This window comes from Lampetra planeri, chromosome 24 (genome assembly GCF_965212315.1).
Source record: "Lampetra planeri chromosome 24, kcLamPlan1.2.h2, whole genome shotgun sequence".
Lineage (NCBI taxonomy): Eukaryota > Metazoa > Chordata > Hyperoartia > Petromyzontiformes > Petromyzontidae > Lampetra > Lampetra planeri.
The window spans coordinates 11293856-11319538 of NC_136130.1; the positions used below are offsets into that span (position 1 = coordinate 11293856).

The 25683-nt window shown below is 46.8% G+C and overlaps 1 protein-coding gene across 2 annotated transcripts in view; it reads left to right on the forward strand.

Annotated features, from left to right (window-relative positions):
- Positions 1-287: 287 nt before the first annotated feature.
- LOC144726793 (single-stranded DNA-binding protein 2-like) overlaps positions 288-25683 on the forward strand; it is a 148722-nt gene continuing 123326 nt past the window's right edge. The window contains exons 1-3 of one of the 2 annotated variants that reach the window (XM_078605694.1): positions 288-466; positions 16372-16444; positions 24473-24534. In XM_078605694.1, the coding sequence (XP_078461820.1) occupies positions 411-466; positions 16372-16444; positions 24473-24534 (191 nt within the window). In that variant the 5' untranslated portion in view covers positions 288-410. The remainder of the gene's footprint in view (positions 467-16371; positions 16445-24472; positions 24535-25683) is intronic. The other variant, XM_078605693.1, reaches the window with a different exon arrangement.

The following is a 25683-nucleotide window of genomic DNA, read 5'->3' on the forward strand; positions in this document are numbered from 1 at the left end:
GCACGAAGTAGTGGTGGTAGTGGTGGGCACGTGGTGGTGGTAGTAGTGGTGGTGGTAACGAGGTGGTAGTGGTGGTGGTAGTGGGCACGAGGTAGTGGTAGTGGACACGTGGTGGTGGTAGTGGTGGTGGTAGTGGTGGGCACGAGGGGGGTGCTGCTGCTGCTGGTGCTGCTGGTGGGGGGCCAGGCTGCTGGTAGTGGGGGGGGGGCTTGGCTAAGTGTTGTAAAAGTGGGGGGGAGGGGGGGTTAGAGGGGGGGGGGGTTCTTTTGGGGGGGGGGGGGGTGCGGGGGGTTTTAGCCTCCGTGGCTTTGGCTCTTCATGGGCTGACAGGTGCCCGCGACCACGGCAGGGCACGGCAGGGAGACCTCCTCCTCCTCCACCACGACGTCTCTCGCCGGCTTCCCTCCGCGATGTACGCCAAGGGGAAGTCGGCCGTGGTGCCGTCAGACACTCAAGCGAGGGAAAAGTAAGTTTAGCTACGTCTCTTTCACTCGTCTGCCGTAGTTGTGTGTGTGGTTAGAGATGTGTGTAGGTGTAGCATTGTACGTGTTGTGTGTGTAGCACTCTGTGATTGTGTGTATGTAGAGATGTGTGTGGATGTAGCATTGTACGTGTTGTGTGTGTAGTAGTCACTTAGTGTGTGTGTGTATGTAGAGATGTGTGTAGGTGTAGCATTGTACGTGTTGTGTGTGTAGTACTCACTTTGTGTGTGTGTATGTAGAGATGTGTGTGGATGTAGCATTGTACGTGTTGTGTGTGTGTGTAGTACTCACTTTGAGTGTGTGTGTGATTAGAGATGTGTGTAGGTGTAGCATTGTACGTGTTGTGTGTGTAGTAGTCACTTAGTGTGTGTGTGTATGTAGAGATGTGTGTAGGTGTAGCATTGTGCGTGTTGTGTGTGTAGTAGTCACTTAGTGTGTGTGTATGTAGAGATGTGTGTGGATGTAGCATTGTACGTGTTGTGTGTGTAGGTGTGTAACACTCACTTAGTGTGTGTGTGTATGTAGAGATGTGTGTAGGTGTAGCATTATGCACTTGCCTGTAAATCGAAGCCCACGTTGTTAATGATGTTGTGTGACTGTGTACATTGGCCATGCAGTGATTGTAGATTTCCGTGTGTACTCCCTAAGTGAATGTGTATATATGTGAATTGTCAGGGCATTTAAATGCATGTGTTGTTACATGCTTGGACCTGTCATCTGAAATCCGCGTTGTGAGTATACTATATACTATGCAGTATATGTTAGCCCTGTTGGTAAATGTATTTGTACAGCATGTGCGGCATGCTAGTAGTTTGAATGTAGTTGCAGTGTGTGTGGATATGAGATGTGTGTGGTGTACTGTGTGAATGTACATTCGTATTGTACGATATATGTAACTCAATTGAATTATGCATATGATACAATGTAGATACATGACAGTACATGACAGTATATCGTAGCTGTATGTATGTGTACTCATGTATGTGTAATGCATACAGCTACAGTACTGTAGTTGTGAATCTGTGTATTGTACTCACTGAACGTGATGGGTTCCTGTGTTGTCAATGAACATACAGTATAACCTGTACACTTAAAAGCTTAAATTGTACGCACATTTTGTGAATTTGCTGTGTCGGTGTACGACTGTGTTAAGTGTATGTGCACACGTGTGTGTCTTTGTGTTTACATGTTACATATGCCGTGTTAATACAGCTGGGAAGAGAAGCCTTAATTGCCTGGGTAACAAGTACTGTATCTAAAGTGAGCATAATGCACTGTAAAACTCATTCTGTACACTTTAGTGTGTTCGGTTGAAGGTGTGTGTGTGTCGAATAGACAGATTTTAGTTACTTGTGTGAAACAGTTTAAAATGTGGGCATCTTCTCGAGTTAACAGTAATTACTTTCTCCACCTCCTGTATACATTACAGTGCTGCGTACACGTGCGTTGCATTGGTGTGCTGCAGGATGTCTCCAGTCCTGTATACATCAGTGCGTTATAAGTGAATGATTGTGTAAAAGGGCAATGATGTAGTTAATTCAGTCTGCACACTCCAGTACTGTTTGTGTATAGGAGTTCTGATGTTGGCAAGTACCAACTGCTTGTGTTTTCTGTCGGCATTTTAATTGCTTGACAGTACGCATTGTGTAATGTCTGTACTGCGAGTTTATGTACAGCACAGTACTGTATTGGTGTGTAAAGCACAGCTGAATCAGTATGCAATTGTGATTAGAGGTACAGTACACTACAACACTGTAGGCTCTGCTTTATGTTAAATGTGTTAAACTGTAATGTACAGTATACTCTTATGTTCTGAGCTGTGTGCGATGTGCTTGTCACATTGTGTGTCACCAAAAAAGTCACCGCTTGCGAATAACACCGCCTCCGAAGAGGATTAAAATATGAAATAACCCGACGTTTCAGGCAACTGCCCTTCTTCAAAACAGGGACATCGTTCTCGACAAACGCGTTGACATTTCGTGTTGTAGTTCGTGCGTGTGCACCACTGCCAACACAGCACTGTAACACGTTGCACAATGAGTTGTTGCTGTTGAACATTGAGTGTAAGACGCATGCACGTGTTAGCGTGTGTCACGTGCACCACGTTGCACCTATTTGCAAGCGTTGCACCACCTACACTGGATGGGTGGTTCGTCCTGTTGCTGCAGCTGTCTGCAGGGACAATACCACCCCCGGAGTGGGTTGCCCCCCTTGAACTCTGCCTAGCCACTAGGGGTTGCCCTTTACTGCCCCCCAACATTTATTGTTGTTTGTTAACCACCACGACTCCACTGTTGTGCACTTTGCACCGCGCGGGCGGTGTGCGTAACTCGGGGCCAGCACGGTGCGCGTAACTCGGGGGCCAGCACAGTGTGTGTAACCCGGGGCCAGCACGGTTGTGCGTAACTCGGGGCCAGCACGGTGTGCGTAACCCGGGGCCAGCACGGTTGTGCGTAACTCGGGGCCAGCACGGTGTGCGTAACTCGAGGCGAGCGGTGTGCGTAGCTCGGGGCCAGCGAGTGGCACACCGCGTGTTTGGGGTGTCCTTTGTGAGCCGTGCACGTGGAACCGTGAGAAGTGTGTGTGTGTGCCCTGTTGTGGACTTTTATCCCAAGTGTTAGAGCGTGCGTGGACCGGCGGCACCCGCCGTAAGTGTTAATTTGGAGTAACATACACGTCACGTATCCGAACCGTGGCGTGTATCCATCCATTCTGGTCAATTAACCGTGCACACCAAAGTGCAGCATTTACACTTTGTCTAACTCAGTTTAGTTGTTGCTACAAATGTTCAGTGGACGTGTGGTGGTGGTGCACTTGTGTGTTGGTGGCTTGTTTTTGTCTGCACAATGAGATTGATATGGTCTGGGGATTGTTGTGTGTACAAGTAACTGCGATGTTTACGTCTGCCTACAAGAAGTTTTTGATAACAAACTAGTGACCGTGCAAGTTGTTCAAATTTACCCTTGTGCAGAAAGTACAATAATGAATCCACTCTTTGATATTTGTGGCACTGCAATGTAATCTCGGCTGATGGCAATTCCTGTGTATCAACAGGAAGACGCATTCCTGCAAGTTGAAGAAAACACGAAGTGTAGTCAATTGGATGATGATTCGTGTACATACATTTACTGTACTGTAACAGTTACCTGTGAGCAAATAAAATACGGTATTCACTCCCATCTCGCCATCAGAGTTTAGAAGTTACGCAGATTGAATTCAGCCTGGATAGTGCCCGGATTGGTGACCAGAATATAAGTTACGCAGAGTGAATTCAGCCTGGATAGTTGCCTGTAAGGATGACCACCATGTAGGAGATACAGTTGCAATAGGCTGTGTGGGCAGTAGAGGGCAGTCACAGAAACTAAATAGTTGTCTCCCCAACCCCCACCACCACCAATCCGCACGCACCAGTGTGGTGAACTTTCGCTAACATGGCCACAAGACACGTGGTGAGGCCCTCATCCAGGAGTGGTTTGACAAAACGAGCTGTGCATAGACCGTGGCAGTGAGTTTTGATGTGTGCAGCAGAGTGCGGTAATCTACCGTATTATGAAGATAACATCTTCGAGTGAATGATAATCCTCGCTTCTTTTGACCGCAACATTTCTCCTGGCCGAGATGAATCAACACATTACTAATATGAGCCAAGAATGTGTGTCCCGCGCGTGACGTCACTCCACATGAGGCCCACCCCCCTCATTAATATTCATGAGTGGGTGGATTATTACACTAACGCAGAGGAAGGTCGAGCTGAATTAAATAATTTATTACGCAAAGTCGCTTCTTTACAGAAAGTGACGGTGAAAAACACATTTTCGCAGCACAGTGCTACATCCGTGCGTGACGTCACTGCAAAAGAGCTCCCCCCCCCTTCATTAATATTCATGCACGCGTGGAAATTTACACGAACGCACAAGAAGTTTGCGCACTCCACATGCTGCACCCCTCCACAATAACCATTAACGGGTGACGTCACTCCACATGGGGCAACCCCCCTCATTAATAATCATGAGCTGAACAAATTTTCTATTGAACACGTTCCTTCGGAGTGGGCAGGTAGGAACTTGGTTGGACAGCGCATTCGTGCACAACAGACAGACAAATAATCCCTGGTGGGGAGTGTGGAACCTGTTGTTCCTACCTGTGTACAAGATACAGTAACTTGACTTGAGGTAGCCAGGCAGACAGCCAGGTAGCCAGCCCCCTTAACTATCGGCCCCTCCCCCTTGCTTAAGCACCCCCCCCCTCCCTTAGGCCCCTCCCCTGGCCACCCCCCCATATCCTCAGGCCCCTCCCCTGACCCCCCTTCCCTTAGGCCCCTCCCCTGACCACCCCCCATATCCTTAGGCCCCTCCCCTGACCCCCCCTCCCTTAGGCCCCTCCTCTGATCCCCCCCCCCTCAGGCCCCTCTCCTGACTCCCCCCTTCCTTAGGCCCCTCCTCTGACCCTCCTCCCTTAGGCACCTCCCCCCTCCGTACCCGGCAGTAGGTCTCCACCAATCAAAGAGCTGTTTGTAAGGTCTCCACCAATCAAAGAGCTGTGTGTATTATATATTTATTTATGCACGACAGACAGACAGACAGCTAAATAATCCCTGGTGGGCAGTGTGGAACATTGTTCCTCCCTGTAATATTTCAGATTTACTGCAGTATACACCTGTCCTTGGTCGGGCAAGAAAGCTAGTACTGAGATAAAATAAGTAATATTTAAAAATACCTTTTTTTAAATACGCTTTAATGAAATGTACCGTACGAGTAATGGCAGAACTCCACGACTCCAGGAAGTGGCCCCGAGGCTTGCCCATAACATCAGGGCCCGTGGTGATTTACAGCCAACGTGAGTTGAGCGTGGACAATTAGACCCAAGGCAAAACATAACATATAAAAAGATGGTTTAATTTTTTTTATGTTAGAATATAGTATTGTCATCAGTATGACATAAGTATACCAAGTTTGCAGTCGATACCACATTGGGAAGTGGGTTAAAATTGAGTTACAAGATTTGAGGATACGACAACAACATCAACAGTGATTAAATAAAAAAGCGTGAAATACTAATACAAATAAGTTTGCCCCAAATCTTAATTTGGAGCTATCGTCACAACAGCATAAACGCCCCCTGTTGGTTGATGAAGAATTTTTCTTATTTTAAATTTCAGTTTCACCTTTTACCATAGGCATATAGGGAAAACATTTCTATTATTTCTCTCGCAATGCATACATAATCACATCGTTTGTCTAAGAATCCGTTTATGTACATCCGTGCATGCTTGTGCACGTTTCCCTTCGGCTGATTAGAAGGAAGACGCATTGTGAACAAACATCACAGGTGAGACGTTTCAGGATAGGTGAGGCAAGAGGGTACCAACAAGACCGTACAAACAACACAACAAACGAGACCCAACAACCAAGGCAGGGTAGATGATACTGTAGAAATAAGAAGAAGTGATTCCTGAATGGAATTTCATCGGGTTGAGGATTTGTGAGTGGTCAAATTACTACTTTAAATAGTTGGTATCCAATAATCAGGCTGCTGTGCGTACAATTGCCAACAGAGGGCATGCCAGTGTGTTGCGAGTTTTCGTTCACAGGTATGCGTTGAAGTGCATGTTCAAAAGTCCCAAATTGATGTTTCCTCTATTCAGTTGTATCATTGGTTGTATTTTCCGTGTTATGATAATATCACCATGTGATTTAAGGTACTGGCTTAAAGTGGTCAGTGCATATTTTTTTTATAAGCCAGTCTGTACAGTCAACACTGCTGCTTGGCTATTTACGCGGAATATATTTTACAGAAGGGATGTTGCCCGTGGTGGAATGGTCAGGGCATTGGACTTGCAATCCTCCTGTTAAGTTCAATCTTTCAAGCGTGGCAGTTGAAACAACGGGGCAGCTTTCTCAAATTGCCTACCCCTGTCCACCGAGCAGTGCATGTTTTGAGTGGTGGGGTAAAGTGTGAGTACTCCCATCTCTGTACCTATAGGGGTCGGCTCTGTTGAGCTCTATCGAGTGGAGATCCTTCCACCAGCAGTGGCATGAGCAAGTTATGTACAGTACTTGCAGGGCTAAAGCTTTACTTTTTACATTTACTTAAACTAATTCCTGGACAACTAACTGGGACATAGACTTAGGAGGTGCCATTCGTTTCGCCATACACACGAATGACACAATACTATGCTATTACCAAGGTGTAATAATAAGCATATTGCCAAAGTGTGCTGAACTTAAACACACACCCGTGAAATCACTTGCATAAGTAGACCACTGTCCTGGAGTCGGCTCAAATCTCAGATGTGACAACTTGCATTCACTCTACAGTAAACACGAAATCCCAATGCGACATGAGCTGTCGATACAATAGTGTATGTAGCTGCAGTTTTAGACAATATGGAATAGGTCAGATGGTTAGCACACAACTGAGTGCACCTCAACCATCCCAGCGTGGATGAAAAAGTCAGTTCGTCCGAGTATGTCTGACGCCGTGGAATATTTTAAGTGTTTTTCCCCTTATAAAGAAAGCGGGACATCTTATTTCGACGTGAATTAACAGCCCTAAATGATTTCCTCGCTGCCCAAGTAAAAACGCCACTTCATAATGATGCGAATGATTGCTCACGTTTTAAAAGTGTCTTGACATATACGTCCAAACTTGTGCGACTGCTCAATTGCAGCAAAATAAGTAATGGGCACTGAATTCGTGTTTATTTGTATGTATGGTCACAGTAACACTGCTGTTTATTTACGTACAGAACTGTGCATGTGCTGTTAATAATTGCCTGTGTGGTGTCACTGTAAGTACGTGGCATTAATAATGCTTGTGCTTGGTGACTTTAGCAGCAAACAAGACTACAGAACTTCTGTTGTAACAACTTATGGCCATGTCAATCCACAGCCTTCCCCATGCTGTGTCATCATTGTGGGGATTGTTTAACCATACTTCACCGTGCTAGTAAGTGGAGGTTGGCTTAGTGGGAAGGGGATTTCACTTGCCACAGATGTTAGCCAAGCACGTGGAATACAACTGAGGCCACAAGGTTCATAAAACTACAAAAAAACTTTTTTAAACCATGTAAGGCCCATTGAGCTCTCTAGCTCTTTTTCAGAAGCGATCTGGTCACAATTGATAGCTCAATGAAGTGGCTTATCGTGTGGAAATTTATAGCAACCAAATACTCTAAACGCTTGTTTCTAAATGTGGAGGGGAAATCTGGACTCGGAGAAACATCCACGAGACCACAGGGAGAGAGACACGCAAACTTCAAATATACAGGGGTCAGGGTCGGGATAGAACCCTCGAACTCCCGTCTACCAGGGGAGATAGTTGACGATAGTTGACGTCTCTCCACCGTGGCGCAGGGCACAGCAATCACTGGGCCACTGCAACACTCCAAACACCGACAAAACAATTCTATAAAGCTCTGGTTACACGCTCACCAATGAATGTGCGTCTTGTATCCACTGGTCATTGTTAGTGTTCACTAAGTAGTCCTGTAGTTCCGTTGTGGTATCTGTCGTCCTGCATTGGCACACAATACACTGGGAATGCCAGCAGTGGCTTGAGCAAGCAATTGCAGGGTTGCACCTTTACCTTTGACACATCGTTTACTCGCAGGTCCGAATTGTGTGGATGTCTTCTTTACACTTGTGTGCGTGATGCTGGTGACGCATGTGGCTTTAGTGCGGCAATTAAAGGAACTGTGGTATGTGTGTGTGTGTGACCTGGGTATGTGTGTGTGTGTGACCTGGGTATGTGTGTGTGTGTGACCTGGGTATGTGTGTGTGACCTGGGTATGTGTGTGTGACCTGGGTATGTGTGTGTGTGTGACCTGGGTATGTGTGTGTGTGTGACCTGGGTATGTGTGTGTGTGTGACCTAGGTACGTGTGTGTGTGTTACTGACTGGGTACATGTACGTGTGGCTGGGGGTTGGTGGCGCAGTGGTTAGCACGCTGCGCTATGAACCTGGCGACCCGGGCTCCATTGCCACTCAGGCAACACCAGTGGTGATTTTAAGAACCGGTCCTGGGCCTCTCCTAGGTCGACTCAACCTCAAATGAGTATCTGGTGTGGTGTGTAAACATCACCACTCGGGACACAAAGGCGGCCGGGCGTGTTGCTGGCCACCCACCCCCTCTTGTGCCGTGCCGGCCTTCAAAGGTGCACAGCACTCTCTGTTCAGGCCAAACGGGGAATCTCTGTGACTGGGTGTGTGTGTGAGCGGCAGGGTATGTGTGTGTGTCTGACCGGGTATCCACTCACTGGGTATGTGTGTCACAGACGTGCCCAGTGCAGTATTGCCTTTCATCTGTGTGTATTGTGTACTAGTGGTGAAATGCGTGTGGTCACAGGTGTGGGTTCACGTGATCGAGAGATGCACACGGGTGAATGTGTGTTGTGTACAGGTGTGTTAGGTGCCTAAATGTGCATGTGAGCATGTTGGCTGTACTGTATACCCGAAGCGGCTTAGGAAAGTGTGGCACTGACCAAAAATGCAACTCCCCAAATGAGATTGAATATTTGAGAGACATTACCAAGTTCAGCCTCATCGATCTGTCAGCGACTCCTTTATAAGTCTCGGTTTCTCAATCAAATACGTTTCATTATACGGATAGAACAAACCCCAACTCTCAAGCCCCGGGATTGGCTGCTCCATCAGCATCTGTGCCACCCCTAAGAATTGTTGGTCAACATGAGTGTAGGACATGCAGTCCACGGGTGATTCAAGGTTACACTTGAGAGTGAAGTGAAGTAGTTCAAACTGACCCCGTCGCTCAAGATACCCCCCCCCCCCCTGCTACGCTTAACACTGTTGTCCCATTCGTGTTGTACGAGACCGCTTCAGTGTCGGAAGCAAATCCTTCTTCAGGATATGTTACGCACCCATTTTAGGAAATTCTAATGTCGCATTGTCGTCACCTTTTACCGTCTGTCATCCACTTTAAACTTTTTCGCACGATCCGAACGCGCTTCTGTGTGACAGACAGACGCGCACACATCACGCGGACGTACAGGTCACCTGCAAAAGTTCAACTGCTCTAACATTTTCATTCACCGTAAACTTCCATCACGTGCTGCTGTTTCCCGCAGCACTTGAAGCAGAGTTCGCTGTCATCCCGGGAATACCCAGACTGCCCCAAGCAACTGTGGCATCACTTCACACAGGAGATACCAGATGTTGGCACTACCGCTCTGCAAACTTTCCGCAGAAACATGTCATTGTATGAATTTAAAGAGAAGGTCCTGGCCAAAAACATCTGGTGGGTTGGTCAGCATCGTTTCGGGCGGTACTTGCCTTGCTGATGAGAGACCGTGTGTCAAAGCCAACTGTAGCGATTGATTGGTTGTACTCGACTGAATTAATTCTGGAACCGATTCGTTGTAAGAAAAAAAACTTTTATTTCTAATGAGGAAAGGCAGTTACATGAAGGGGACTTACAGTATTGTCTACCATCTATGGTTTTTTTCGCATTATATCGAACAAAAAGTGCAGGTTAACCGCGAACCATATATATAATACATTTTAATTTAGTGCATTAACTTTCTTATTCCAAAATTAAACTGCATTTTTTTGTGTTTATCACCACGCGCGCACCTAAAATCAACGGACACAAACCTGCGGGGCAAGGATATGGCAATAGAACAATGCCTGCCAGCACACAATCTTGAGTCGGCGTACTTGTTGAGCTTCGCAGTGGGACAATGGCCATTTATTCCTCCAGCAGGCGACTCGAGAGTGACGCGAATCCAACATCGTCGCCAAGCTGTCATTCCGGTTGTACGAGTTCCGTTCCCACTCCTCCTCCCCCCCGTTGAATTCCTGCTCATTTCATTGACTGAGAATGGAGACTTTTCCTGGTCCTCCACTGCGGGGGCGGGGTGGGAAAGTCGACCCCTCAATGTGGCGTCAGTCCTTTGGGACAGTGGCGTGGTTGGCCTGAGCGGCGAGAAGGTGAAGAGACAGGAGGGCGTTTATGTGGAAATGGCCTTGTGTGTCGCGCTGGATTTAGATGCTTCCAGAGGAAGCTCTAGAGAGGCCCTCCAGAGCGGCGTTCTTCGCTGCAAGGCCCGCCGGCCGCTGGCGGCCCCTGGTGGCCTTTGGTGCGGCCCCTGACGTGCGCTCCCCCCCCAGCATCATCATCATCGTGCTGCTGTCAAAACCCCCAATGGCCCTCGCACCGATGTCGTCTTGACGGCAAAAGTGACCCCCCTTTGAAAGTTTGTGAAGAACACTGTTTTAGATGATACTTTAAACTTTTTTGCATGCTGTATCGTAGACTGTTCATTCAGTACTTAAGAAAGTTTCAAATCGGTTCATATTACCTGCTGTGACAATGGATCAGAAACGTGGACATTGACCAAGGAGAATGGGGGTGACATTCTTGGGGTGACACCGAGAGACAGGAAGTAGAACACAGGTTATAGAACATACCAAATGCATATTGACTGTTAAGAAAATATTGGGGAGGACCTGCGATGGAGCAAACACAATCGAAAGGACGTTGATCACGGAGATAGAGTAATTAAAGCTTCTCATTGTACAGAAGCTAGATGGCTTTTTATATTACAAGTTGTGAGAGAATGCGACGGCTTATGGAGGCTTTCATCCATCAGTGGATTCGTCATGGGTGATGTGCTGTACTGTGTCCTGAACTGTTCAGGATTGCACTTCTGTGTGCGAGTGTCTGCGTGGGTTTTGTCGCGTGTTAAATATGACCGTCTGCAGGTCTCGCGTGTCGTTAGGGATAAATGGCTTAAGCCCAGTCTATTGCTGCGTGCACTTCATTGCTTTTATAAACTGAACTTAAGAGTGCGTGTGAGAGAAATACAGCAAACTACACATGTGCGCTTACTGTAGTTTGTGCACGAATATAGAGATATATTTCTTGAGGTGCATTGTGGTCTTTATGTTGATGGTGATCTTAAGACTAGAGAACCATAATGCACTTCTTCGGGAAATGCTGATTGTTCTGCATTTGCACAACGGCTCTGTGCCTTTTGCAAATGTTTGTGTGTTGTCTGAGTAGTATTTGTGAGTTCCCCTGCAGGTAACAGGATGATGATGGCAACATGTTCATTATGCTATTGCTGCTAATGACGACACCATGCTGCTTGTGCTGATAATTATGATGATGGTGATGTGACATATTTAGTCAGGAGAGCTGATCCGAGTCTTAAGATGCCTTTTCAAGAGGCTCCTGAATTGGATTTGTTTTGCCCATTCATTTCAAGGAGTGTTTTAAATGCGAAAGGAAACGAAACTACCCCATAAAGGCCCACGCATAACGAGGCAATAACAGTGAAAAGTCCGCAAACAGAACTGCCTGTGGAACTACTTCCCGAACTGCTGTCCGCTCGACCTTGGGTTTGGGAGGGTTCAGAGCCCTTTGTCGCGATCGTCCCCCAAACCTCGCTTGCTATGTGGCGCTCGATGGCCCGCTGCTGCGGTGCAAGCGCGTGCATGAGACTGGCAATGGAATGGCAGCAAAAGGAGGGACTAAAAACGTCTCTGTTTAAAATGGCTTTCTCTCTCTAGTTATTTTCAAACGTCTTTCTCACTTCTTCTTTCCTTGATTGATGTTAGACTACTTCTGCATTTCCACGCATGGTGCCCTGAGAACGATTGGTTAGGGGCGCTTTATACATTTTAATTATTATTCTCATGCGCCTGAGTGGACGACAACCGTTGCTGAGCGTGGCGCGATGAGATGAGTCCGAGCGCAGGGACGAGAAGTGGTTTTTGGCATCACAGGGCAGTGAGGGGTGTTGGCGGTGTGAGGAGGGCCTTCATCCAGTAGTGGTGGATCGGCAGCAGCTGATAGAGATCACGATGACGACGATGATGGACACGTTTATGTGGAGCATTAATTCCGTCAGATCTTGAGACCAACGACCAACGAATGTGCTTGCAGCTTCAATCGGATTAAAATCTCAGCGGTCGTTCAACCATCACCCCTACTTTTAACCTAAGATTTTTTTACAGCTGTTTTAAAAGATGAAGGTGATTTATGACGATGATTTATGATGACGCACCTCCACACTACACCGCTACACTACACCGCTACACCACACCACTTGTGGAAAGGCCTCCAATAGAGGGAGCCCCTGTAGAAGGTGTTTGGCCTACTATTCCACGCTTGCCTAGACGTCTTGGAGGCGGTTTGGAGTTCCCGCACTTTAGCCCACCGCACACAACCTGCCGATGGATTAAATGCCGTGTACTCATTTATACTGCTGGGTGAACAGGTGGGGAGAGATTTCAAGAATCTTGCACCGTCTCAGCTGCCGAGCTGAGAGATTGAACCATGAACCTCTGGGAGTCCAGTGTGCCAACCATTATATCATGGCAGCATCCCAAATATGTATCGTACTCTAGTATAATATTCATACCAGTTTCCTATGTTCTCCGTACAAAGGAAGACAACACAGTAGCTCTCCAAACCTGTCGTGGGCTCTCGAACCCGTTAAACGATACTGGTGATTCAGAAGGAACGGGGAGTGGACCACAAGATGTGATGGCCTTACGCGGTACCGTGTTTACTGTATAAGGGTATTCGCAGCACACAATGGGAAACGAGGAATGTGAAAACATGAAACGTGGAAGACATAAATATCTTTGGGGGCAAAAAATGAGGAAATGAGATACCATGCGGATTCTTTTTGTCCACTTTAACACGAGTCCATCACGCAAATTGTATTCAGATGAACTGGAACCTGATCTCAGCAATTGTTTCACAATTGTTGTGAAGTACAGTTCTCTACTGAATTGTTAAATCACCATTTTGTATCGAAGTATAGCTCACATTAAATATGTATTTAATCTTTCCTTGTAATTTCCCCGTAATTATATCCCGATTGTGCTATCGGCGTCGCGTCATGAGATGGAGAATCCATTTGGAGCTAATCGTCAAGTAGTGTACCCCTTGTTAGAGAACAACCCGTGGAAGCGGATATTACAGAGCTACCTCTCAGATGCCTTCGAGTGATCTCCGGTCCACAAAGTAGAGATCAGCACCTTCTCACCTGTTCCGCACATGGGAATAATTTGTGTCTCGTGACATTCGAACCGAGATTTTAATTCTCAGCCCTGGGCTTTAGCCAACTTAAGTACAGATTCAAATTAATTGCGATGTTTTTTTTTTGGTGCAGTCATTGGTGACCATGCTAAGACCATCAACTCACTACACTTGAGAAGCCGATTTAATTACGGGCAGCTGCTCTGATGTAAACCCAGAATCTCAACGGTGCAGCACAACACGCTGATTTCCGAGCCACCCATCCGCCTCTTACATTTATTAAAAGCAAACCTCCATAGATGTATTGTCACCATGGTCTTGTCACAAAATCATTTCTGTAGCCTGGAAGGAGCTGTTTAAGCATTGACCTGCAGAACTTAAATCTCCTAACAACATTGCAAGCCGGTGCAATAAATGAGTTTCAGTCTAACGAGTGGGGTACAGCATTCTGATATGAGTCAACTATAAACGATGCAAACATGGGTGGACATTATTAAAACTCTCAGCAGATGGCAGCACAGTAAAAATTGCATTGTGGATGTAATTTTTTTTTCAGAGGAACATCTTTGACGAGCGAAGGGAGTTGGTCACACGAAGTGGCGCGTCGAAAGGAATTCGCGGTGGTGGCACTAGCCCATCCGTGGCCCTGAGTAGAAATTATTTACCTACCATTGAATTGTCCAAACTAAATCCGAAAATTGGATGATGATGATGGAGAAGAGACGTTTAATTAGTGGCAGCACAACCCCAGCCGTGAACGAAGTGCCCAATGTGTTCCACAACTTACACTGCCCTGATGGTTTCAGGGCCCATGGTGAAGTTAGGGTTACCACCTGACCTGGTCTTCCCAGGACGTCCTCGTTTTTACGTACTTGTGCTGGGGAATCCGTAAGTCTCCCCGGTTAATATTAAGTCCTGCTTTTTGCCATTTGGATAATGATAATAAGCCGCCACTCGAGACGAAGCATACACATTAGGTTCTCCACTCTCCCAGTATTATGAGATACTTATTCTTAGGTTTTTTCGGTAAAGTCACGTAGGTAAAAAATTAAAATTAAAATTGATTAAAGTATCAAGTACAGCAAGCGTGCTGTGACGGTTCCACCTGAAGACGGAAGTTTGTGTTGCCTCCGAAACGTCGTGATTTTTATTTTATTTTACTTTTCTTAATTTTAATTTTTTACCTACGTGACTTTACCGAAAAAACCTAAGAATATAAATCCTTGCAGTCACGAAAGCTTCAAATCTAGAATTATGAGATACTCTTCTTCCTCTGTCCCAGTTTTGTGTACCTTCGAGGTGGCGACCCAGCCACGTTCTCTCAATACCAAAGCGTTCCCTGCATTGTGTTGACAGCCCTTTGTCACTCCACTGCTGCGTGAAGGCTTCCTTCCCACAGCGTGTTGGTCACGCGGGTTGCTTGACCGTGCTTGTCAATGCTGACTGGCGACGAGGCGGGGGATCGTGGGGGGTCGAGGACCGGTTCAGATGTCAGCAGAAAGCTGCTCGTAAAGCGCGCTTATATTTTAATTGCTGCCAGCGTATGCCTGTGGCTCTCGTCTCTTCCACTGAGAGAGAGGGGGAATTGGAGGGGCAATCGTTCCACAGGATCTAGAACGGAGGAGCCTTACGCGCCCTGTGTTTTCAGCTGCGCCGTGTGATGAATAGCTAACCTATGCCTGCGTAGCTGTTGTGCTTAGGCATCGGATGGCCCCTCACCTCATCTCCCTTGTGTTTGTCCGCAAGGGATGTGAGCCAAAAACAAGTTTTTTTTCAATAAATCCTCTCCACAACTACTGCTTTGCAAGGCTAGGCAGCCAGCCAGCCAGCCCCTCCTTGTATGTCACACCCCAGTACCACGAGGCCACCGTCCCTTAAAGGACTCGAGGGACGAGACCACGCCGGCGCCCTTCATCTCTGGTCGCGATTGTGAATTGACGCGCATCGATTTCCACCGTCTTTCACCGTGCGGTAGAAAACTTTCAGCGGTGGCTGGAACTGCAGCTCCACGGACATTCTGTCGTGGATGTTACAGATAATATAGGATGTGTTTAGTGGCGGCCTTAATCTCACTCGCAATTCTCTGCAAGTGAGGTAGAAGTAAGATGTTCCTTTTCTCCCACATTATTCAGAGCATCATCACTATTTACCATCACTATTTATCATCACTATCATTATTTTATTATGTTTCATTTGTATTATTTTATTATTTCCCTTCTACGTGACTTTACCGAAAGAACCAAGAAGATCATCACAGTGCTTTGTGGCTTCCTGTCAGGACTATGTTTTCGCACTGATAATTGAACGTGCTTCTTTTAAACGTTGTGCTGTTTGTTTGCCCATGCTTTCTTTACATAAAATATATATATTAAAATTCGTGATTGGTTGTCACTTTTGGCTGATGTGGCACTCCGTGTAAAAATGGAACAGTTGGATAAACGTGCAGGTGTAGAGGCATCCATCAAATTTACGTGATGTACAAAGCCATAAATAAAAATATCCCATGACCAAATCAGGTAGCGATGGCGATCAGCAGGCACAAGCGCGCGGTGTACACCAGGAGGGCAGTGCGACACAAAATCCAACTTTGTAATGATCGCCATCATCAACCTACACTGAACAGCATGGTGAAGTATGGTCAAATACCATATTTTACAGGCACATCTTGTAATTTTGTGTGTGTGTGTGAGCGAGAGACCAGATTTGTTCAACTCCATTCACATCAGGTGTACGTCTAACCTTCTGGAAAATATAGCAAAATCCCCATGGAGACCACTAGCAGCAGTTTCCCGAGCAGTGTGTTAACGCTTTATGGGGGATCTTTGTCTTTGATTTCTGCTTGACCTCTGTACATGTTTGTGTGTGCGCACGTGTGCAGGCTTGCTCTGTACGTGTACGAGTACTTGCTTCACGTTGGCGCTCAGAAGTCGGCACAAACGTTTCTGTCGGAGGTGAGTCACACGAGAAACGCCTTGCGTCGGCAAACTCTCCGTTGGGACGGCTTGCGTAGATTTCTGATGGCTTTTCTTCTCCTGCAGCTGCCTGGTAAATTCTTCAGAGAATTACCAAGACATTTTGTTTATCGCAAAGTGAACATTTAAGACCCCAAGACATAATTGCAAGGAGCAGGCCATTTTGGGTCACTATTATGGCCAGAATACATATGATGTGTACAAGCGGCGTGACGGGGTGGAGCAGACGGCACAGACACACTGGGGCATGTTGTCTGGGTGGAGCAGGCGGGGCGAGCACAGTGGGCTGGGCCGTGTCACCGCTGTAGATGGGAGCAGCAACGATGCGGGGCTCGATGGTTCAAAGAGAAGCCAAACAGACCTAGAATCACCCAGGAAGGGAGGCACAGTCACGATGCAGAACACGAATGAAATGGGCAAGAGCAACTCCATGAGCCGAATCTTGAAAATCCTGCTCTGGCTGTTGGAGTTGTTTGATTTTTTTTCATATTTCATATCGTGGTCCATTCCAGATTTCTGAGTTGAGGTAACTCTTAATAACAGTACACCGTATCCTCTGGGTTATAAAAAAAAAAAGCTCTAAAGTGAAAGACGCACCCCAGACATGTGCCCGGTTTCAATAATGCTGCACAAATCTGGTCTTGCACACACACACGCGCGTGTACCTACCGGATTGTGAGATGAATTCCCATCTTTCGCATTACAGTACTGGGGGAAAAGTGCGTCATAATACGGAAAATTCGGTGATAGGAGTTTAAATAAGTTGGTGAAAAGTAGTAAGTGATGTTGATTCATTTGTAGGATTTAAACTGCTTCAAATGTAAAGAAGTGTTTTGTTATTGTCACAGAATGTTTTTTTTTCTGGACACAAGACACCATCGTGCAGCGAACTCGGAGTTGGGAACAGAGATAGAGCAGGCGAGATGAAGAGCCAGATTCTCATGCTATTCCAATGGAGCCAATTGCCTTTTGTTGATTGGAAACATTTGCATTCTCAATTAGAAGCCTAATTGTAATGGGAAAAGGCTGCGATTGCGTTGAAAACTGCTTCTGTATGTTACGCGACTCTAAGTAAGCTCTCGGGCGCAAGCTGGCCCGTGGGAGACCCACAAGCGTCTCGTTGGCACGCTTAGCTCGAGCGGAAGCTGGCGCTCTCTCAAGCACCGGCCGTGCGCCGCAGCTTGGGCCAAGTGTGGCCACGGTCGTGGGGCGTGGATTAAGGGCGGCCGCGAGAGCCGAGCGGGCAGTCGGGCTCAAGAGTCATCGTGGCAGATGCATACCTCTCAACCCCTAATCAGTGCCCTACCTTATTACAGACCAATTCAGACCTTCGATTTAAAGCTTTCGTGACTGCAGGGATTCATCTTCTTGGTTCTTTCGGTAAAGTCACGTAGAAGGGAAGTAATAAGCGTCTCCCCGACAGACCTGGTCTTCACCTGAGGACGGCTGCTTGCGTTGTGGCCGAAACGTCGTGAGAATTATTTTATTATGTTTTATTTTTATTATTTTATTACTTCCCTCCTACGTGACTTTACCGAAAGAACCAAGAAGACAATTCAGACCTTATTGGTCACCCCGTGCCCCTTATAAATCTGAACGTTCATCCTACAAAGTCCCATCACAAGGGAGAAACACAAACAAATAGACACAAAATTATGTTACTAAACAAAAACTGTTTTACGTATTAATTTTGATAGTTGCTGTCAATGATGCTACTTATGCTATCGTCTGTGATCTTGCATGCTGATACTGCTGCTTGCTTGATATGTGGATGTACACACTCACGTTGTAAATATACAACAATAAGCACGAAAAATTATGAAGGGTTAAATAATATACTATCATCCATGTACATCCCAATCTGCTACTCTGCAGAATAAAAAGAAAATATGTCCCACGACTTTTTTTATTTTCCACTTCTGATGTTTCTGTTGCTCGCATTGAAACGGTTGTACGCCTTGTGGACCTGCACACTCATGTCCCTGTACACGACTATGGGTGGACATCTAAGCAGCTGCCTCTAGTGGGCAGAGCGACTGGACACGGAGTAGCCTGGTCACAGAGACCCTTCCTTCCTCCAGAGGTGCCGCCGGCCAGAGGAGCGAGTGGCAGAGGTCGCAACCGGGTACCCGATACCCGTACCCTACCCGATACCCGGCTACCCGTACCCAGCCGGGTACGGGTACCCGTTTGCGACCTTGGTGCGGCCAGGTACGGGTACGGGTAAGGAATCAAAACCCGCTTGCGACCTCTGGCGAGTGGCGGTTGTGTACGGCGCGGTAGGCAGCACGGGTGATGCATCTGCCAGTCATCTCGGTCAACCCACGGCACCACCTGGGTCTGTCCCGCCGTGACCTCCTGCCAGCAGCGAGCCTTCGACACTTCACGTGGCCTCAAAGTGCACCTGGCCTGGCACGAGCGCCGTGGTGATGTCACCGTCACTTGGTGATGAATGGCGGCTGTTGTTGTCGTCGTTGCAGTTGTGTGGTACAGCCCTCCGATTAGTTTTTTGTGTTGTATGGCGCGGTGTGGGACGTTTTTTTCGCACCCCGCGCTCGGGAGACTTCAATGCTCAGGAGCTGATGCAGGAACCCACTCGGGTTCCTGCAGAAGCTCCCATCAGACGGAGTGAAACGTCAGACATCACGCCGAACAACACGAAAAACGAATCGGAGAACTACGCAACACAACCGCTAAAGCCTGGCCAGTGTTCATGGTGCACGTGATTCTTAGCTCACAGCAGAGGGCCTCCCCTTATCAGTTGTTGGGGTTGTTTGACCATACTTGACTCAACTGGCCAGTACGTGATGCTTATATGTCGATAAAATAATACTACAGCATGCAGGACAGCTGGAAGAATCCTATGCTATGCTCGGAAGGGTTGCAAATGGCCAGACACAACTAACATCTTTAGATTCGTGCTTTGCAGTGTTGCAACCGCAATCGCCGTTCAGCGCTGTTATTGTAAATTATACTTACGGGCAGAATAACATCCACCTACTCTGCAGTGTCTATAATGGCGTTAAATAGCACACGTGTACGCGTTTGCGACGCAGTTAAATGGCTTAGGTACGCGACGAATATCCAGTTCACGCTGTTGGGCATCGCGAGATGCGGCTGCGTTCAGAGAGCCACGTAAATCCACGTTTTATTCCAAGGGTGCGAGGGAACACGCCACGCGCAAGCGAGCGCGTGAGCTTCGGAGCGAAGCAAGCGACGTGTGCGGCTCACGCTGCAGTGCAGTCACCCGCGCTGTAGGTTGTGAACAGGTGCGCACACAAACGCCCGCAGAAAGTGTCCTCATCACGACTGACGGCTGTTGAAACAATTGGACCTTTTTGTTAAATCTCCCCGCCGACCCACTCAGCGCTTATGTCCACCCGGAAGTACAAATGGATACAGCGCAGTTCGTCGGCAGGTCGTGTGTGATGGGCTAAAGTGTGGGTACCCCCCCACCCCCCCATCTTCCAAGACATCGAGACGGCATGGAAGACAAGGTCAAGATTTCCTCGAGACAGGCTCTCTCTCTCTCTCTAGAGCTCCGTCGGGTGGAGACCCTTCCACCGGCAGTGGTGTGAGCAAGCAATTGCAGGCTGCACCTTTACCTTCCCCTTTGTGCATGCCTCAGTGGGAGTGTGATAGCGTGATGGCTTGGTAGGCAGTTTCCCAGCCACGCTGAGTTCACTGCTACCCAGAGACTTCTGTAGGGTACAATGTTTGTTTTAAAATGGGAATTAAAATCCAGACATTTGCTCTCAACAGCAGGCCATTGTGTCTCTATCATCAGAATCATGGCCATCAGCTATTTACCGCTGGATGAAGGCCCCTCCACACCATCGCAATCCCTTGTGGTCCTTCGCTGCTCCCGCTCATCCCACTCCTGCACTTGAACTCAACCCGATCACTGCTTGGTCCATCCGTGGCGGTTGTCCTCTTGAGACTCATTCTCTCCAGTCCCATTGGGCGACGTGTCCTGCCCAACGCCAACTCTCACGTTTCTTCAAGTTCAATACGGTGTTTCTCACTCGTGGTTGGTCCCTGACCCATGCTCGATCATTTTTCTGTCTCTCAGTGCAATTCCAAGCCAGTGTCTCTGCGCACGTGGCAGTGTCAAGTTTTCAACGACGCGTTGGAAAAAAACTACCCGCAACTTTAAAATAAATGGTTTTTCAATCAAACTCGGACGCTGAATCTCCTTCAGCTCTGCCTCGGTCAAATACCGGTCAACGCTTTGGGCTATGCATCGTCGGGTTAATGTCAGAATTTTGTTGTTAAAATAACGGGATGTCATAGGTTGCCCCCCGTTCTTCTCACAAACGATATGTTTGAGATTTACATTTTGATCACTTTCCACTTGGTGACGTATTTTTCTTTCTGAGAGAAAAGTTGAAAAATCTGGATCGTAACAAGCAGCCACTAGGCAGCGGCACATTGAAAGTGTTTCAAGGTGACGGTGAGTAAAAAAAAGGGTCTCTCTGCATTGCTTCCACCAAATGTCACTGTGGAAAATAGGCCCGAGAATACCAACAGCTTAACCGGCATAGAAAATTGACACAAACGTAATAAAGCATCTTGCCAAATGCTGATTATCTTTTTGCGATGGATTCTGAGAAAAATGATGGACAGCTAACAACATTAGCCTAACTCAATTTTTTGCACGCTGGCCAAAGGCTCCTGGGAATGTTGTTGCTAGGCAACGTGCGCTGTTTAGCAGTGATTTAGAGGTGATTCTCAAAATGGCGTGCAGGCCTGCACAGCGTTCTTACCCAGGAGCGGATCTCATTGGCTGGTTAACTTCTGTGCAGGATGAGTCTGTGCAGCTTACGGTGCTGCTGGTGGACAGAGAAAAGTGACTTCTGAAAGTCTGGGCACACATCTTGAGTTTTCACTTTTTTTCCCTTTTAAGAGTTTTTTTGCCATTTGTCAAACTCACTCACGACAGCACAAAAACAACACCCGGTACCAATTAATACAAGTTTTTCAGAGTAATTCAGTGGAATTAATTCTTTTTTTTAACGTAAAAACTGTGGCTGATTCTGTTTTTCGCAATTCAAGAACGGTTCTTCACCCCCACTTGTGGTATTTGTGACCTCACCACTGCTGGCCACGGTTCTCTTCTCTCTCTGTCACCTTGCGGGCACCATCAGCTGCAACTGGAATTGGATCGTGAGTTTTGCGTGAACAAAAATATAGGATGTCAGCTAATCGCAAATGTCGTGCATAGATTGGAATGAGATTTGGTCAACATCCCGTCATGTTCCTAATCAGCTGATTGGACAGAGTCTTGATCAGCCAATTGGATATTCTTATTTCTAGATTTGAAGCTTTCGTGACTGCAAGGATTCATACTCTTAGGTTTTTTCGGTAAAGTCACGTAAGTCTCCGTCATCAGGTGGGACCGTCACAGCTAGATTTGCTGTATCAGCAAATCTAGCTGTGACGGTCCCACCTGATGACGGAGACTTGTGTTGCCTCCGAAACGTCGTGATTTATAATTTTATTTTATTTCTATTATTACTTTTAGTAAAAATGTTTTTATATTTTTTACCTACGTGACTTTACCGAAAAAACCTAAGAGTATGGATAATCATATATTTTTTATTTTAATTTAAATAAATCCATAAAGTACTCAAGTTATGGTTACGGTATTACTGTAAATGGGGTCTGGAATGGATTATGGCTTCCTCCAGCTAGGAATAGATCTTGTCTGATGATGATAATGATGATGGCAGTGGTTACTATAGACCTAACAAAACATTGAGAAACATCGTCCGTTCCTCAGTATTAGCAGCACTGTATATGTTAAAAATAGCCTCCAGTACCTCTCGTGTGTGCAGTCGGTGTAGTGTGTGGGATAGTTCAACTCACGACCTTTGTACTCAGCAGCAGCAGCAGCAGGCACCTCACCGGGGCTATGCTGCACTGCAGTTCGTCTTTTTGGGATATTCTTTATTGCACACATTGGCAGCCTCATGCTCGCCCATAGCGCTGTCACTTGAACGTTAATGAGGCGCCGTCTGACTGACGTCCTCACCGGGCAGGCGGCTAAGATGCACGCAGCGATGTATGTGAACCTGTGAGCGTGTATAGTGGGGTACTGTACGTGTTACATTGTCACGCAAAAAAAAACCTGCACTTGGTAAATAAATGGTTCTCGCAATCGATTCAAATCCACACGGTTCATTCACGCGCAGGGTACCTTCCAACGGATGCAGCGCTCTCACTTCTTGCAACCCTCTCGAACAACAATCTTAGCAACAATGTTAGCAACGTCGAACCACGTATAGCTCAAAAATCACCGCCGTGTTCCGGAAAGCATGCCTCATTCGGTAAACCGTGAAGAGCCGAAACACACATTTGACAAGGTTTTCCTGTACAAATTAACGTGATAATGTATGTTTACACCTAAACTGAACTTTTTACGAGTTGAATAGAATAACAAATTATGTTTTTGTTCTTTTGTTAATTACTTAGTACAGTGGTATAATATGTCATTGCACAGTTTGTAAAATTGGATACCAATAACCCGATTCGGATTGGATTTTACTGCCTGCCAAGTGATGGGATTTTGGGAATTCTGTGTCTGATCCAATCAGTTTGGAATCTTATTCGGGTCACGACACGAGCCGTCATGATTGGATCCCTTCATAGCTGAACTGCGCCCCACTCACATATCTACATTTGCATCTCTTCCCAAAAAGGGCCTGATTTGTCGAAAATATGTCATATGTATGTATTCAGCACCACTCAGAACCTTCAGATACAAATCTTCGTAGGCCTGTGTTAAAACATTTTAAAGTGTGAAAAAAAATTGGCACCAAATTTTTGGTTCCCCAAATTTGTAAACATTAGCCTGTAGAATTTTAAAGCAGACAACGGCGCGCATTTAGAGTTAATACACCTGCAGTGTTAACCAGGGCGGCCCTTTGGGTTTGAACCGTGGATTGCTCCAGCGCATTGCAACCACGCTAAGGCGAGAGCATGGCCACGGGCCCCGGTGTGAGAGGGTGTGCTGTGGCCTTCGCTGTGGTGGCACGTGGTGTCATAGGAGACGTCAGAAGAAACTAAATAAGTCTTCTTGAAATAATTGGTCATCGTGTTTTATTCGCATCTGCCATTATATGCACCATTATATGCACATTGGCAGCCCGGATGTGTTTTATTTATTTATTAAAATCCTCAATATTATGTATACACTGCATGTGCTGCGCTATTATGCACCCTTACGATTGTGATAATATAAATCCTTGTGTCTGTGTATTCGGGTACCGGTATCTTATCTGGCCCTTTATGCTGTTACATACATTTAAACCATTGTTATTTTGCAGCCTGTTGTTCCAGTATCCACTATTAAGTACTCCGGCGTTTAACGATGCACTGTTATGCTCCCCATTACGTGATGTGCCTATACGTTCCCTGATATCGTTTTATGAACTAGCAATTCAAAAATGTGCTGTTTTGTACCCCGATGTCCAATTATGTACTGTTGTGTGTGTTCATTTTCGGTGATTCACTGCTTCATTCCCTAATGGCATTATATACCCAGATGATATTACATACCCCGATGTTCCACGTTGCTATGCGCCCGTCTGTTTGCTGACGTTCTGCAATGTCGATACTCAGGGATGAGCTGCCGATTTTCAGATGAATCCGAAAATTCTGATGCCTTAGACATGAAATTTCAGGATGGTTCCATTTAATTATTTTTATTGTTCTACGCAAACTGCCGTTAAAGTGACACCGCGTCCGCACGTTCCTGCCAATAATGGTGTCAACATGGGGTCGGCGGAGACGTTAATACATTTATGCGCGTGCACTCGCCAAAATACGGCAACGTAAACTATCTGAAAATCAAAACAAATCCAAAATCCGAAACGTTTGCGTCCAAGACTCATTCCTAGTTGATACGCGCAGAGCCTGGGTGTGCCCTACAGCCGGACGCTGTTATGAACTCTGATTTACTGTAACGCTGTGTGCGTGTCTGTGCTTATTTGTGTGTGTGTGCAGATACGGTGGGAAAAAAATATAACTCTGGGGGAGCCTCCTGGCTTCCTGCACTCATGGTGGTGGTAAGTGACCACCGCTGTTACCGGACAGCGTCATAAGAAGTTCTTGATTTATTGCCGATGGGGAGGCTTCTCGTATTAAGCTCGACACCACCTTGCGGGCTCGCACGGCTGCAGACAGGCAAAATACAATAACTGGAATGATGCTGCTGGAAGATAGATCGGGCCTAAAATAGTATTTGCTTTGCTGAAGTGGAGATTTTTTTCAAAGCTAACATCGTTTCCAGCTTATGAGAATCTCCATCAACTGACCAAAGTGTGTAGGCAGGGACACAATGTAACATGCAGTCCAGCTCTTAGCTGTAATCCGCTTATCTGAAAGTCTTGCTGTCTATTACCAGGTTTCACATTCGGCTCCTTTGTTCGAATAAAGTGCGGTTTGTTCGAAGTTGTTTGGAAAATCGAGAGCATGGCTAACAATGTATGCCTCCTTCAAAAATATATAATAAAACTCTCCACGCGTCGTCACGCCGGCCAGTGCGGGTTTGCGAAGCTGGGTGCCCAAGATCGGTTCAATTAACACTGATGTTAGCCGCGGCCGGGAATTGAACTCAGGACGCCGAGTTCGTAGTGCAGTGTGGAGATTAATGACACTTCCAAACTCTTTTTTCAATAATCATGGACCCCGTGAGGTGGATTTGCCACATTAGATGTAAAGTTTGCTTGGTAAAGGTGCAGCCCTGCAATAGCTGGATCACGCCACTGCCTTCGGAAGCGCGTCCACTATGAGATGAGAGGCAGTTCTGGAGAGCGCCCTCTGGGCGGTGTCTTAGCCCAGACTTCCACACGTGGTGATGATGCACACGCTCTCTGCCACACTCACTCGTTTCATCTCATCTCACACACTCACCACACTCTCCACACTCATCCACACTCACTCACTACACTCAACACACTCAACACACTCACCATACTCGCCACACTCACCACGAAGATAAAGATAAAGATCCCCGTATAGCCTTAACAGACTGTAGGGGCAAGTGCTGTTAGCGAGCACCTATGAAGGCCGGAACGGTACACGGGGGGTGGGTGGCCAGCACCACGCCCGACCGCCTTTGTCTCCCCAGTGGCGATGTTTACACACCGCACCAGGTACTCATTTCAGGCTGAGTCGACCTAGGGGAGGCCCACGACCGGTTCAGATAATCGTCA